The sequence below is a fragment of the Aulostomus chinensis genome, chromosome 2 (assembly GCF_037954235.1).
Source record: "Aulostomus chinensis isolate RoL2024-O1b breed Wild chromosome 2, RoL_Achi_v1.0, whole genome shotgun sequence".
Taxonomy (NCBI): Eukaryota; Metazoa; Chordata; class Actinopteri; order Syngnathiformes; family Aulostomidae; genus Aulostomus; species Aulostomus chinensis.
In genome coordinates this window covers 23,995,293-24,012,706 of record NC_141321.1, presented here as the reverse complement: position 1 = coordinate 24,012,706, position 17,414 = coordinate 23,995,293, and the positions used below count along the sequence as shown (strand labels likewise).

At 41.2% G+C, this 17,414-nt stretch overlaps 1 protein-coding gene across 1 annotated transcript; it reads right to left on the bottom strand.

Annotated features, from left to right (window-relative positions):
* Window positions 1-1,562: 1,562 nt before the first annotated feature.
* tacr2 (tachykinin receptor 2) lies at window positions 1,563-9,256 on the bottom strand. The gene is made up of 6 exons (XM_086185974.1): window positions 9,117-9,256; window positions 8,329-8,624; window positions 2,625-2,819; window positions 2,067-2,217; window positions 1,818-1,937; window positions 1,563-1,731 (listed from the first exon to the last, which is right to left on the bottom strand). Exons 1-6 carry the CDS (start codon window positions 9,249-9,251, stop codon window positions 1,651-1,653), a joined length of 978 nt encoding a protein of 325 aa, XP_086042100.1. The 5' UTR covers window positions 9,252-9,256; the 3' UTR covers window positions 1,563-1,650.
* Between the last annotated feature and the right edge of the window lie 8,158 nt (window positions 9,257-17,414).

Below are 17,414 nucleotides of genomic sequence, written 5' to 3'. Positions count from 1 at the left end.
AGTCAATGTTATTGAGAATTTCAGTGACAGTCCCTCCCTCTGGTCATGAAGATCTGCTACCATCTGGTGACTACACTTTGTGTGACATCGTCAGTACAGCCATCTTACAAGAGATGCTTAGGCTGCGTGAGTGTGGGTGAATTCACATCAAACAGTAGTACATACAAATAAAATCCCCCTGAAGCGAGCTATAATTACATTAATTCATCTTCCTAACCTTCTGGATGTCGACTTCATCGTTCTTTTACTGAATGTTATAAAGCCAATTTCAGACGACTGTAGCAGCATGAGGTACCATGCTCTTCGGTGCTAATTTGAATGCAGGCAAGGCTGTCATGATTTTAACCAGTGAATGATTATGTTTATAATGATTGTTGAAATTAACTTTGGAAATATAACATTAAGAACCTGTGTGGTCAAAGTAAGAAAACATACACACCCAAACAAGACACGCAGCAACATTAAGGCTTAGTGCTGATGCCAGTGGACTGCTCATCCATTGTGTGCTTTTGAAAACCGGTAATAACACAACGCTACACAATTACACCAAAGTACCCACTGATCATCCTCCAAAGAAGAGAAAGATGAAAGCATCACGGATGAGAGGACGTTGCAAATAGAGTGAGGAGGGGGAAGGTGTCCCTCCTGGTAGCAGCGAATGCTAACAATAAAAGTCTCTTTTTGCTAAGCACACAAGTGAAGTTCCATCTATATTTTCACATCACCATACTCTCCTTAATGGAAAATCCAAATATTATCAGGGTTCACCACATTCTCAGTCGAAGGAAATTGGCAAACACTGCGATGTGTGCAGGATTTGCAAGGGCTCATCAGTACTTGGAGCTTCATTTCGGATGCACAAAAGCTGTCTAGACGAGGATGCAGTGGTTGAGTCTGTTATTTAGAAATGTGTTTGTGTATGTAAATGGACAAAATCTCAACAGTTCAACACCACTGCAACTATGACCTTAATAATAAACACACAGCTATGGGGGATTTCATAGCAGAGTGTTGGATCACGTCAGCTTGCACAAGTGTACCTTATAAAGAGGATGATATTTCTCCCTGACACAAACAGTCCCGAGTCAGATTCAATATGCACCTCCTTTCCTCAAGCTTGTCTACTGGGATGGATGTCAGTATTGTTTGCTCCACACTGGCGGGTTTTAAATCTTTTCATGGCCTCTTTGTTTCATTCCATCAGCTGTAATGTGCTCGTGAACACAACCTGACGACTTCCCATCAGGAACGGTTTCAGGCATCCACGTGTGTGTGTTCTCCATCAGTCTGACCCCTTGAGATTTTGTATCATCCTGCCTCTTCCCCACATGTGTGTTGAGTTTGCTAAATGAGTCTTTTTTAAACAGTATGCGAATGTCTCTCTCACTGTGGCCAGCCGTGTTCATGTCAAAGGTTTTGTTTTCTTTCATGGAGGTGTGCGTGTGTGTGCTGTCGTTGCGGTGGCTGCGTGTCATGGTGACTCTGAAGGTGTGTGTGTGCTGCAGTTCCATTTTGTCCTCCTCTGATACTTTAATGAAAGGACACCAAGCAAATGCATGACGGAAACCAGCACGAAACCTGCAGAGAAAGAAACAAAAGCTATGAAACATATTGCTTCCCGTTAGATATTCCGTGAAGAATGAATGCGTTTTACCTTTGGTTTAGACAGCAGTAAATGATAGGATTGTACATGGTTGAACTCATTGCTAGCCAGAATATGGTCAGATAAACCTGAAGAGGAAAGGAAACGTGATCCACACTCAATACATACGTCAATGAATAAAGCAAACTGGCATCGACAGAGGCAGACTGCTTACCTGTTGAATGTAGTGTTGATTATAAATGTCTCTTCTGAAGGATCCCAGTACAAAGTAGATGTGGTAGGGAAACCAGCACAGAGCAAAGGTCACCACCACAACAACCATCATCTTGACCACCTATTGGAAGACAAAGGAGAGAAAAAAGTCATGTCTTGCCCGTGACATTTGAACGTGTCAGGAATTGAGACACGGCCAAGATTTATTTTAAATCTGGTATGTGACCACAGCAAAACTGAAACGTATGACCTTTCTCTTGGCTGTGATCTGGTTGTGATAATGGTACGATGCCTCTCCAGGGATGTGGCCACCCCACAGCGAGCGACCGACTAAACTATAGGTCACCAGCATCACCAGTAGAGGGAGCAAGTAGATCAGCAAAATCACTGCAAACTGATAACTGGAGAGAGAGAGCAAGAGAGCGATAGAGAGAGAGAGAGAGAGAGAGAAAGAGAAAGAGACAGAGAAAGAGAGAGAAAGAGAAAGAGAGAGAGAGAAAGAGAGAGAGAGAAAGAGAGAGAGAGAAAGAGAGAGAGAGAAAGAGAAAGAGAGAGAGAAAGAGAGAGAGAATATAATTTTTCCCCATCCACATTTTAATCTAAGTATGGGCTCTCATCTTTCGATTTTGTGGCTGCAAATTAACCACATCTTAGGAAGAAATGGACATCTTAAGGCCACAAATTGCACATTTTTTTGAACAAAATATGTCTTGATGTCCATCTGATTTAGACCACAGATCTATCTTATTGTACAGTGTTTCTGCTTTCAATCATTTGTCTTTCTTTTTAAATCATCTTGGTCTTTCACCTCAGTTGATGTGTTCCTCCGTAATCGTCAGGCCAGGCGACCAAGCACACAGTTCTGGGATGGTAAAATTTCGTCACGCTGTAGTAGCACTGAGGGAAGGCCAGTAGGATAGCCACAATCCAAATCACAGCAATGACAACCTTTGTGGAGGTGGAGGAGAGGCGGGGCTTCAAAGGGTGGATGATTGCCATGTACCTGCAGGAGCATTGACAGGTTACTTCATAGTTAACCCTCTGAGGTTTTACAGTCACTCGGTTAGAAACCTTATGTTGAACTCTCAGTCCTGAGGAGTAGAAATACAGACACCAGAGTCGCTTGAATGGCCGTCACTTGGTGTCTGAATACTGTACAGAAGATTGATGACCAAGTTCTCTGCTCATGACTAAAACGTGTCCGTTCATCTCTCAAAGCACGAGCCATGAAATTAAACGATTTGAAATCTTTGCACCCAGGAAAATTAAGATATGTCTCTATATACAGACTACATATCAGATGCAGATAACATGAAGGGCAATATCGATTTTCCTTGTTTGTTTTGACTGCATGTCATTTAAACTAAAGCAGGATGCTTTGTGTTTATGATTCAAATGTTTATGATCTAAAATAATATAATTTTTCATCAAAAAACAACATATTCTTTTGAAAATGAGATGCAAGCATCACATATTGTTTTGCGAAAAGTGAATACATTGACAACGTTTATTGTGCTTAAGTGATGTCAGGGAGACAGATCAGCTTGATGTAAGAAACCAGGCAGTACAATAAGACCAGCTCTGTAGTGCATGAAACATTCAGGATATAATACCTGATGTTATATTGCAATTACTTAGTTGGAGCTTACCAGGATTATGCAAAAAATGCCCCTTAAACATGGAGAAGGAGTGGTGAATGGACAGTGGAAAAACCCATTATGCTATTTAATATTCCATATGAAGATCTGACATTTTCAATCATTCCTCGGGGGGGCGACTTCAAGGACCTCTATGAAAAGAACTGATGGAACAAAAGATACGGTTGTGACGCCATGATTATAGATCTGTGATTTCCACATGGCAAAGTGACAGATACATGTTCTTATTAATTCGTTTTGCATCTGTGTTCTGCCCTTTCTTGATGAATTTACTGGCACCTTGGATGTTTGATTTCATCGGGTCTTCTTCAGTAATCTCTCTCCATCTGCCGTAGTGATATCAATTATAGGGTTTTATCCCAGCTACCTGTGTGTGTGTGTGTGTGTGTGTATGTGTGTGTGTGTTTGTGTGTGCGCATGCGCCTGTGTGCCTGCACACGCTCAAGATTTCTCTCGACCGGAAAAGAGTATCAGCCAGCCATCTTCATAAAACACATCTCAAGTATGTGGGTCTGCAATATACTGACTTAGACAGTCAGAGAAATCCTACTAAACCAAGTGAATTAACTTTGAAGAGGAGAGGGCTGGATGATTACACAGAAATATATGAACTGCAGAGAACATTCTGCCAACCCTGCCATTTCTATGATACATGATGTACTAGTCATTAAAATGACTGTATGTATTAGCATACTTGATGTGCAGAATCCTTATAGACATTTTAGTAAAATGTCTTTCACTGAGAGAAATGACCTTCTGTTATCAAGTCCAACCATTCATGGCAGCCATGTTATGGAACGTTTTGCTCCCAAGGTGGAATATTGCTTATAAAGGTAAAATGGTAACAGTACAGATGGCTGCGATGTGGTTCTTATTTTGTTTTCCTTGGTATCATTGCAGTGATTGTGAATCATTCATGTGAATTATTTAGCACCTAAACTGAGATTGTTCTTGTGGGACTATGTCCTTTTTCCAAGATTTTTAGAATAATTGGATAAGTGTTTGTGAGATCTGGCATGAAGTGGTGGATGTTAAATATGCAATTCCAAAATCACACTTTTAAGATAATCTGCTTTTGTGGTGGAAAGGGAGGGGGGGGTGGCATGGCTCAGAGATAGAGTGACCGTCCAGCAAAAAAGGGTCCCTGGTTTGGTCCTCACTTCCCCCGGTGGCCATGTGGAAGTGTCCTTGAGCAAGATACTGAACTCCTAATTGCTCCTGATGGCCCAGTGATGGACTGGTGACCCATCCAGGGTGAACCCGGCCTCTCACTCAATGTCAGCTGGGATAGGCTCCAACCCCCCCCCCCCCCCCCCCGCGCCGCACAAGCGGACAAACACATTCTGTAGAAAAAAATAAAAGAAATGAAAAATAAGTGTAATGTATAATCTGTTCAGAAATATGTGGTCTATCTGTTTTCTACGTCATTTGAATAAATATTCTGACTCAAGCGTTGGACTTCAATGAAGAGCCACGTCTTCTCTTCTCATTTTCTTCTTTGTTTCCTAACAATTTATTGACCCTGTTTTAATGAAACTTTGGGATCTTTTCTAAAATGCCACAAAGACCAAACATGACATTAAATATGTAATCCTTGTTCTGGAATTATACACCTTGTGCTATTTTTATGAGAGCAGCTTAGTTTTCAGTTTCAAGAGGCATTTCATTCAAAAAGTGCTTTTCATCTTCCAAGCACTCATAAATGGCTGTCTCAAGCTCATGTGCAATTTTTCACTGCACAGAAAGATCCAGCTGCCCATTTTTAGTTTGAAGTTAATGGTGACTGACAGCTAATAGCTGTCGATCAAAAACATTCAAAAATATCCATGTACAAACTTTTAAGTGAACTGTTCAGTAATATACAATTTTTTTTTAATCCAATTTAAACTCAGTAAACCTCAGATACTTGGATTTGAGCTTAGAGCACTTGTTCACTCCTTCTGGTGCACTCAGTTGAACCGTCCATACATCCTCAGAGTCGCACCATACTAGACGGGTTATAAGTTTTTTTATTTTTAGCTCAAATGAAAGTGTTTGTGGACTATTGCATTTGAGAGTTTGTAAACAGTCTTTTTTGTAGTTCTTGTAGGTCTTGTTAGCTATCAGTTGTTGGCTTCAAACAACTATCTTTGTGTACTCGGGACATCTATTTGTGAGAACTTGGTTGGAGAAAACACTTTTTGTGTTAGTATTTGATATTGCCTTGAACATTTGGTGCTCATTATTTTCGCGTAATAGTTTATTGCTACTGTTGCAGCTGATGGAACCAAAGAAAAGAAAGTGTCACATAAACTGATGATTCCACAAAATGTAAGTTAATGAGGAGGAACATTGGCAATATTAGCAGGTTTTAAACCTGGTCTGATCCAAACATATGGCTCATCCATCACTGCATTGGTCCCAGATGGCCTGGACAGATTTGCACATGTCATTGAGATCAAATTTAGAACAGCTCCATGCTGGAAGTTTTTGTTGCAATGTAATTTTATGTCTGAATAGAACCAGCCTATTGTCTTGTCTAGCTCATTTATCAACATCTGTCTAGACGCTGCTCAACCTGGCAAACCTGCAGCTTCAAATCTTGTCACCGTTGAAACTGATAATGGGTGACTCTGTTGTTGATCAAGCCATGACCGTCACAAACTTGTCCTTAGACTGTGTTATGGCTTTGGGTCTGTTTCCCCCTGTTTGTTCTCGCTGACCAGCTTTCTTTGCAGTTCCGCTAAAGGTCAACACTCCCAAGAGTTACTTGATACCAATGTTCTCCAAATAATGTTTCAAAAACTGCAGTGATACTCCAGCACTACTTTTACACAAGCATACAGCTTGTAAGTCATCAGGAGACACTGGAACACCTGTAGGAAATGCTTTCATCCAAGCTCACAGTTTGAAATGCTTGTGATGTGTGAGCTGCTAATCTTTTTAATCTTGTTTGAAATTTTGGAAACTCAACACATTTCTTTAAATGCAGTTTACCACCAACTGTTATACAACTGCATACATTTCAATAGAATACAACAACAACAACAACAATAATAATAAGGATGATCATAATTTACATGAGAGAGTGATGAAATACTTGAACGAGACTGTCTTCGATCGAAGCGAAGTAAAATCTGGTCAACTGGACGTAAGTTTATCTTGAAGACGTTTCACCTCTCATCCGAGAGGCTTCTTCAGTTCTAGTGAAGAGTGTGGAAACTCCAGCTTATAAACCTATGTGGGAGTGGTCAGTGCTATTGTGGTGGAAACGACCCTCCCGAGACTCACCTGGCCTCCCCAAACGACAGTCGTTGTGAGGTGTCAGGGAGTTTCAGGGGTGGTCGTTAGGGAGTTTCACCGACCACTCAGACAGACTGTCTTCTTTACCAGTAAAATTGCCGTTTTATATGAAATTGCTGGTTCTGTAGACACACCAGTGATATTGCTGCAATCCACTGCTGCAATAAATATTCTGCTCTATATTTGCTGACCGTCAGAAAGTTGTAAATTTGATCAATGGCCAATTTTGCAATGAAGGTATTGTCCTGGACCGAAGCGCATTGATTCATGCTGCCCGCATCCAGTACGTGCTCATGTTGAAGAGAGCACTGCAGATGTAATGAGGTCTCATACAACTCCATGCCTGACCACAGGCTGGAATATCAATAAAAAGATCCCAACATACAGCTTTGCTGGCTTTTCCTGCAAGTGAATACATTCAATTTAGCCGTCCAATCTAGACTGTTGATTTTAAGTTTATGATGTTACATTTTTTTCAGTTAGATTTTGGACTTCAGTTTTTTTTGTGTTACATTTTGTAGTCTTGTTCCCATGTGTTAGATTTAGTAAATCTTTCCTTTCTTCCTGCCCTGCATAAAAGAAGTATTTTCGGTGCTGTCAGCCCTGTTATCACTAACCGATCAGCTCCTTCCCTGCCTTCATGTTCTCCCACCTGTTCCTTGTTGTGTCATTAGTTCTGCTGCATTTTAGTTCTGTTTCCCATGTCACTCTTTACCAGAGCCTCATCAGTCTTCACTTTAATCTCCCTCCTGAATTCCTTGCTTGTCCTTGTTTTGTTTGCAATAAATCTCATTACTTCAGTTCCGGCTTCTTCTCTGCTGCTTGTTTTCTGCCGCTGGGTCCACCTGCCTCCATCAACCATGACTGAACCTTTGATTGGAGTTATCCATTATATATATTTGATGCTTGGAAGACTTTGAGACTCTGAACAGACTGACCATTCATGCTCTGGTAAGCATTAATGACATCTGTAACTCTGTTGCCTTTTGACTCATATCTCCTTCAAGCAGCATTTTCCTCTCCACTAGGTGAACAGCTGATGATAGCATTTGATGAAAGATTGGAAATTTTCAGGATTGGCCGATGTTCTTACTCAAAGGGCAAACCCCTGTCCAGCCAGCATTGATAAAAGCCAGACTGAGCTGAAATACCATTGACTGTGCTTGAACCTGAGCAATAGAAGGTGCATCAAAACTATGAAGCGGTTATCAGGCTTGTCAACACATATGGCAACCACATTACAAACAAAAAGATAAAGTTGAGTTCTTAGTGTGTGTAAACTGTTGAGTTTTTTCTGTGCTGCTATAAAACGGTTTCTATACTGCTGAGCTAACCGTTTCAGGCGGTGGTCATCCATCTTGCCTGACCTATGACTGTGCACCTAATGCAGCTTTTATATGTAAATTCAGTACTCCAGGTTGTGTCTAATTTATTGTACCAAAGAGTTCTTGGTGCTGACTAGCTCATTTTCATTGCCCCTTAGGGAACACTGACCCAAACGGTCCTAGTAATCAGCTTTGAGAAACAAATAATTACACATAAGCTTGTGGTTGTTATGTAAGGGAGTGTTACCTGTCCACTGCGATGGCAGCCATTGAGTATATTGATGAAAACATAGCAGTGATGGGGAAGAAGTTCTGAAACCGGCAGTAGCCCAGGCCGAAGTACCAGTCATTGTGAAGCGCGTAGACAAAGTTAAAAAGAGTGTTGAAAGTTGCCATAGAGACGTCAGAGAAGGCCAGGTTGACGATGAAGTAGTTGGTTACAGTTCTCATGCGCCTGTGAGCGAGAATAATCCAGATGACGGTGACATTTCCAGTGATGGATACCAGGATTATGAGGGAGTACGCGATGGCCCACAGAGCCACCTGAGGAGAGGAGAGAAGAGGAGAGATATTTTTATCTGCGCAGTAGAAATGCATGGAAATGAAAATTCAACATACATCTGAAAAGGCGTAGATTCTAAAGCTCTAACTGTGCTTTCAATCAAACATGAATTAATAACATTTTGTCAAAATGATAACAATATCATGTAGTGTACCTTTGGAACACATAACATTTATGTTGTTCTATTTGAATTTAATTACTCTGATATCTTCACTTGTGTCTCTAATGTCACACACGAATCCCAGGACACATTTTTCAGTTTCAAACATCCTGAGAACCGTCTCTATGAAGCCATGAGTATCAGCATCTTTCAATAGTTCTGTGTTTAATCTGTCCTTATTTTATTCTAGCCTTTGTTTAACAGATCTGAATGCTTCCAGTTTCTGGTGCATATATTTATATCGCTCATCAAGAAATAGCTGCTTCTGGTTTGTCTAGCTTTCATTGCTGATCTCTGTCTGTATCTCACCCACCTGCCAGTCAGGCTGCTGAAACAAATTCCCAGTGGTCTCGTTTCCCTCGTCCAGCCAATCGGTGGTCACCAGTAATGGAAGGGGAGTGCCTTCCATGTCTCGTTCGATGTGGTGAATAAAACTTTCAGCATCCATGTTCTTTTCCCTCTTCACCTGATGGTAGAAGCCTTTCAGTAACAGTATATAACATGAGGCATAAAGAGGAGAAACGGAGGTATATTTTGTTTATTGCATGTTCATTTTGATGAGATACTTATCAGTGCTATCTTGGAAAACTGCTTAATAGCAATACAAATGTTTTCTCTTCATGTGTTGGAAACCTGAAATGATTCTGAAAGAAGCTATTGTATCAAATGCGGATTAATTTCACTTTGTAGGCATTTAGCTCACCAGGAATCAAGTTAATAATCATACACAATATCATGACTATGCCAACTCTCGCAGGTTGCTGTTAGCCCAATATTAAAGTACCAGGGTGGGGGTGAGGGGCTGCCCTCCTCCTTGTTAAAATGCCCCCCCCCCCCCCATCCATCATTTCAGAAGGAGAGCAGAGACAGAGGGCTTGATTGGCTCAATATGCTGGTCCACTCAGTCTGACTCATTGGACCGAATGAGGTTGAGCACTGAGAATCAAAGATCATGACTTGATATCAATAACGCTGCTACCTATTGATAAATTCACACCTCTGTCCATGGTGCTGAAGTAGCAGACCAACTGCCATTTCACCTTTCACTCAACGACCGCCCCCCCCCCCCCAAACACACACACACACACACACACACACATGCTGCTGCCTGTAATACATTCCCAATATTTTTTATGGTGATTATTCAGCACCCTTAGACCGAGCCTCCTCAGTAACAAAGAATTTCAGTGAGGACATGCCTGCAGTTTGAACTACAGATGTTTGGTGTAATCTAGGAGAGGAGCGGGTGATCTGACCACACTCAGCTGCATCACAATTCAAGGTAAAGTTTAGATGGAGGGTTCGTTTTGAACATCAAGCACCATAACAAGCATTATCCACATCCATTAAAAGAATAAGCCTACAGAAAATATGTATTTAACCTAATAGCGGTTTATGAATCAAAATTGTAATTCCAAGAATGAGGTTAGGCCTATTTAAAGCATTAATCCCTTTCTATGTAGAATGAGAAATGTCACAGTTATGTTCAAGGCAGCGTCATCTGGGAGGTGTGTGTGTGTGTGTGTGTGTGTGTGTGTGTGTGTGTGTGTGTGTGTGTGTGTGTGTGTGTTTGGCACTCTCCCCTGTTAAAAATTAACAAATAACCTGGACAGATTGACTGCTACATATTTGGGTAAGATTACATATACGAATTATGCAGCATAAACACATCATACAATGTTAATATCCAGATAAACTGTATGTTTGCAGGTTTCATGTGTTTGTGTGTGTGTGTTTTTTAGGTTCATATTGGCTATATGCAGATTTGACACCCCCCCCCCCCTCCCTTGATGCAAAGAAAAGGCGATTTTTTAAAATTCTTTTTAGCGTCAAACTTCACTTTGTTGTCGTCAACATCTGATTTAAATACCACGGTATCATTACTCAAGACAAATGCATTTATATTCAGTTCAGGCGTTTGACAAACGCACAGTAACAGGCTACTGTAGTTGCGGGGAGCGCAACAGCCACAGAGCAAGTGGAGAATCATGTGCAGCGGCACTCAGCAAAAATAAAAGGAGAGAATGTCTCTGTCACTCTGTAACTTCCATCTAGCTTACCTCTATGTTTACGCGGTGAAACACTCTTATCACCAGTGTGTCATTTCTTTGCTGATTAAGTCCGAGATTTGGCGTCGTTCAGCGCAATGGTCATCCTGCCAGGTCCATCCATCCAATAATCCAACAAGAAACCTCTGGTCTCTCTCAGACGCGCACAAACGCACACACACACGCGCTCACACACACAGACGCTCTCTCCTGGAATGTGCAACTTGCTGGTTTGCGGAGCTGAGAGTGACGGAGACGCGCAGACTGTCAGGCACTGTGAGCTTGGAGCTGCGCCAACTACGCACAGGTGGGTGTGAGGCGGAGTGGGGGTGGAGGGAGAAGGACGGGGAAATGAATGAAACGCAGATCATGAATGAATCGAAAGAAAATTTCATATCGGGGATGCAAAATGTTTGTCTGAAGGAAGAATCTGAGAATTGAAACCCAAACCCATAAAACAATACAAAATTAAGAGGATTATGAATGAAACAGATCTGGGATCTGTTAAGTGAAGGTAGACTGGCAGCTCTGATAGAAAGCCTTTGCAGAGGAAGGGCGTGATTAGTAACCACCAATTCCCTCTGTCTCTGAACTGCAGCCCTTTGCACCGGTTCCCTGTGTAATTGCCTATAAGAATCCACTATAAATTTTCTTTGGTTCTGTCTGATACAGTGAAGACATAAATAAATGTTGTATAACGCCTTTTCAAGGTTGGCTATTGTGTCTTACAGCCAGAAGGTACAAAAGGTAGGACAATATTGAATAGTCATACATTTTCCTTACTTGTTCATGCATAGACCCATAAAGCCCTTGATTACATCCTGAATTACATCATTGGACTCATGAAAAGTTAAGACTCTGTTCTCTCAGTTCAAGTCAATAAATTACATTTATAGCCTTTAATTTAGACTTTCAGACTGGAAGAAAAGCCTGATGGCTATTTGTAAGTCCTTGGGTCAGCTTTTAAATACTTCAGGAAGGCTATAGACTGTTGCGCTTATCTGCTGTGTATCGCTTGAGGCTGCCCCCCCTGCTAATTTAAAGCAACGAGGTGATGCTGAGAACACTTGCTTGTACGTCCTGTGTGGTTGTACGATGTGTGCATCTCCAAAGTACTGTAGTGACGTTTCGCCATAAACTTGATTCCCCTTGAAGCGATGAAACACACCTCAAACAATATGATGTCAGTACTGTGCTTCCAGTGTGAAATGTCCTATTTGCTTCTCTTTCCTTGTTGTGTTGGCTGTTGCTTTTAATATTCTCTAACTACTGTACCACCTCAACGTCTATGATTCCAAACTTAATTCCTGTTTCAGTTTCTCTTCTGCCCAGTGCCCCCCCCACACACACACACACACCTCCCTATCAGGGGAAACATGTTGTATTTGTGCATTTGTTTGCACAGATAGAGGGAGAGCCTGCTGATTTCAGCTGAACGCGCTTAGTCTTTTTTTCTCTCTTTTGTTCGTGGATTTTCACCAGCTCACAAATCCTCAATAGCCAACAAGGCTGAATGAAGGGCATGTTAAAGGATACAAGCGGAGAAAAAGGACATTTTCCACCAAGCTGGGAAAACTTTACTAAATAAACATGTGGGACTTTGAGCCTGAGGCAAATGGGAAGAATAACAGTGTTTACTATCCACAGCCAAAACCTGCTGAGAAAATCAGTTGGCGTCCTGTTCACTCTGAAGACACAGAGCTCCATTGCATCATGCCACCTCATGTCCCGGAAGGCATCCATGTCAACTTTAATATTTGGTGGATTGCGGTATCTTGTAAATAACTTCAATATCAGAATGCCTAATTTCAACATTAATTTGATATAGAATGTTTTCTATAAGGTGGCACGGTGGTGCAGTGGTCAGCACTGTCGCCTCACAGTAAGAAGGTTTTGGGTTCAAGTCCTGGCTCGGGCACGGGATCTTTCTATGTGGAGTCTGCATGTTCTCCTGTTCCTGTGTGGGTTCTCTCTGGTACTCCAGCTTCCTCCCACAGTCCAAAGACATCAAGAGAGGATGAGGCTGATTGATACTCTAAATTGACTGTAGGCGTGACTGTGAGTGTGAATGATTGTCTCTCTATGTTGGCCCTGTGATGGACTGGTGACGTGTCCAGGGTGAACCCTGCCTCTTGCCTGAAAGCCGCTGGGACAGGCTCCAGCCCCCCCCCCCCCCCCCCCCCGCGACCCTTAACAGGATAAGCAGAAGAAAATGGATGGATGGATGTTTTCAACAGCTGATGTTAGTATTTTGCTAGTTTAAAGTTGCTGTGAACTAATCACAATCTTAAACTAATAAATAACAAATAATAATCAATTAATTAGAAATTTAGTTGGATTGGAACATCAATCTGATTTTCATTATCAAAGAAACCAAAAGTCTATCTGATGCCAAATACATTTCCTTTTACAGCACCTAAAGCGAGGGTTTTGACGGGAGTTAAGAAGAGAGAACACATCTCTCCCACTTTAGCTTCTCTCCACTGGCTTCCTGTAGGATCTAGAATCGACTTCAAAATCCTTCTGTTGACTTATGAGGCTCAATGATAAAGCTCCATCCTATATGAAAGAACTCATTAGTCCCTACTGTCCGACCAGAGCACTCCGCTCCCAGAATGCAGGTCTGTTAGTGATTCCCAGTATCTCTAAAAACAGACTGGGAGGTAGAGCCTTTAGTTACCGGGCTCCTCTACTGTGGAACCAGCTCTCTCCATGGGTCAGAGAGGCAGACACTTTAACTACGTTTAAGTCCAGGCTTAAGACCTTCCTCTATGACAGAGCCTTCAGTTAGGACTGGTTCAGGTAGCTCTGGACCATTGATAGCTATGCTGCTATAGTCTTAGACTGCTGGGGGACACATCAGGTTACATGGAGCCCTCTCCCCCCCCCCTCCTCTCCTCTCTTCTCCTCTCCTCTCCTTTCCTCTCCTCTCCCCTCCTCCTCTCCTCCCCGCACATTTTGGAACTGTCATTACCACTACTTGTTGCACTTTGTAGTTTGGCCTTGGTGTCTTGCAGTCTCTCTGTGTTTCCACACATCCACAGGAGCTCCATCTCTCTCCGCCAACCGCCGCCTGCATCGCCCCCCCACCCCCCTTTTTCATCCCCTGCTGTTACACCGGCCCGCGCTCCCCTTCCACGAACCAGTCTACCATCCAGTCCCCCATCAAGCTGGCTTGCTCTCCCTGCCTCCCCTACCAGAAGCTTCCTTCTTTAACTGTTATTAACATTTCCATGTTTCCCACATTTTGTATTGTAAACTGTTTTCTTGTCTGTAGCAACATCCACTGCACGTCTGTCCGTCCAGGGTGAGGGATCCTCCTCTGTTGCTCACCCTGATGTTTCTCAGATTTTTCCCTGTTAAAAGGGTTTTCTATGGAGTTTTTCCTCAGTCGATGTGAGGGTCTAAGGGCAGAGGATGTTGTTATGATGCCATGTGAAGCCCTTTGAGACAAACTGTTTGTGAAAACGGCTCTACAAATCAAACTGCCTTGCCTTGCCTAAAGCCACTTCAAAGATTATATCTGACCACTTCCTATGTATGTTTTGTAGTTACACTTCCTCGTCCAGCAAATCATTCACTTTGAAAAAAATTCAAAGAAACATCACCACACAACAAAGAGCCAGTGATTTGCTCAAAATCATCAGTTTATCTCTCAGAAGTAAATACTGTTTTGATGATGTGAGGGACAGGTTGGCAGGAGAGCCTCTGGAGAGCATCAGTCCACCAGTGCCCATGCGATATTAGAGCAAAAAAAGGAGGATGTCTGAACCATAAATGGTCTAAATAATATTCCTGTAAATCACTGTGAAGAAGCCAAGAGTCCACTGAATCACCAATGGCCCCTCATGAAAGGCGTTGCGGGGGTTCTGATGAAAATGCCCAATGCTGCACCTTTTCTGTATTTAATATACCGCTGGAAATTTGCCGAAGGTTTAACAAGATCAAGAACAAAACATTGGCATGTATGTTATATATTATGTATACACAGTATGTGCATATATGTTGTATATGTGTGCATGTGGATAAAGTGTGTCCCATGAAGCATTGCAGTATTATATCACATGTTGTTCGACTACCTTTCAAAAAAAAATATGTAAATGATTGAGGAAATAGTTTTTTTTTCCCCCCAAACATTCAACTGCACCCGTCAATCCTCATCAGATATGACTGGGAGGTCCTGATTGAGATGCTCCACAATAGTGGCCACCATATAATCCAGAACACACCCTTTTCCTCGATCACTTCTACCTCCTCCATTTCTCCACTGCAAATCACTGCGCACTGTATTGTGCTTGGACCGCTGACAGGTTGATCGCGGGTAGATCTCACACATTCCTCCTCACGAGGGAAAAAAAAATCTAAAATTCATCCTCATAGCGATTCAGCTCATGTTCACAGTAAGGTCGAAAAAGAATGTACTGATAATACACTTGAATTGTTATAAGTAATGCAATGATATTTTGGTTAGTGCACGACATACATTTTGATCAACAGCACAAACAAGATAACAATAATTCAAGAGACAGCAGACAATTTTGCATAATCGTTTGAAAGATGGTGCAGAAACATCTGCAATTTGTTCAACCCAGTGAGAAATTGCTTTTATGAAATGCACAGGTAAGTGACTAGACGATGTAAGGGTTCAAGAAGTGTTCAGAATTTCATTTCTGCGCTGAGAAAATGACAGTTGAGCATCTTGCTCTCATAATACAAATGAAGATTGTGTCTCGACTTTATTTCTTTTTGCACTGGTGTTGTCAGGCCTTTAAGGGAGAAGGTTGCTTCCTCCAAAGATGATACCTTTGGAGGAAGCAGCAGGCGACAGCTCTCACCCTGAGATCCAACATGCTTGATGCTGCTAAAGCTGTACAAGAGAGGAGTGATGGTCGTCTCCTTCCATCTGTCATCAAGGCCTAAATATATAGAAGAAACATGCACCTTGTTATCAAGGTCTGAGTATCCAAACATTTTGCCCCTCATACATGTTTAACTGCAAATGATTAAGGCAGGAGTTTCTTTTCTTCAGAAAGTCTTAAGACCTGCAGTCTTCTCCAGAGTACCTGCGGTTCCAAAACTCCAGTTAATCAGTACCTTCAAAATAAAAACTAATTGTTAAATGTGGGAAGTTGTTGACAATTGGAGAGTTTTAAGATGGAACTTAGTTTGAGTTTATTAATGGCTGTCAAACAAATTCAAGTGTTTGAAGCACGTCTGAGTCAACTTTCTGATCCAACGTTCAACTACAAAAATAGTGCGGTACGATGGGTAGGCTGCAGTTTGCACGTAGTTTACCACTAGTGTTTTTTTAAAAATTTTATCTTGAAGCACACTATGGATAGATTGACCTACAGTACACAGAACGAAACTGTATCCTATAATCTACAGTAATAATTTCAAAAGTCTCAATATAAATACCACATTTTGGCATTTTTTGTGGTCCATGTCTGTCCTCATAAACTGTACAGTCGTGACTCCTTCGGGAGGGCCTCCTGGTGTCCCCACTAGGGGGCAAAGATACGTTTTACAGTAAGTTGCTGCGTTTATTGTACACTCAAAAATACAGATGTGAAGAAACGCACCACACTTTAAAAATAAAAGAAAAATACAAATATCGCTAATATATGAAATGTATCATGAACAGAAATAGCGTAAATTAATTTGTAAATCTCTTACGGTGTCTTATTAATGCAGTTCCTCTAATTAAAAAAAAGTTTGCGTCTTCCTTCATATTAACATCAATTGTGCAAAAAAAGAGAAATATCTGTACCTACATGTGTAATATCTGATAGTTTGTAAGTTGTTTACGCATTTGATTAATTCATGGCCACAAAATAGCAGTTATTCCCACAATCTGATTAATTTGACCAAAAGTTATGTCCTCCCCTCTATCTCGTGGCCACAGTACACACACACACACACACACATATATATATATATATAGAGAGAGAGACTGTCATTTCTGTAGACTGGAAAGTTAAGCTGTCTACAACTTGTTTATCAATGCTGTAAACCAGGACATTATATACAGATATATACATATATATATATATATACATATATATGTATATATATATGTATATATATATATATATATACATATATATATGTATATATACATATATATATATACATATATATGTATATATATCTGTATATAATGTATACAATGTCCTGTATATATATATGTATATAATGTCCTGGTTATATATATATATATATATATATATATACATATATATATATACATATATATGTATATATATCTGTATATAATGTCCTGGTTTACAGCATTGATAAACAAGTTGTAGACAGCTTAACTTTCCAGTCTACAGAAATGACAGTCTCTCTCGTTCATGGATGTATTCAAGGGAACACAGATCAAAACCCACTTCATCTCCCTCGAGCCATTCACGTCTAATAATAGACTCTTACTGGGGGGCACATTTAGAGCCTGTAGAGTAATCCGAGCTACGTATTCGAGCATTTATTTTTGGCAACCATAATTTCTCTCCAACGCCTGCATCCATAGGCGCACGAGCTCCCAGGTGTGGTGACGATGA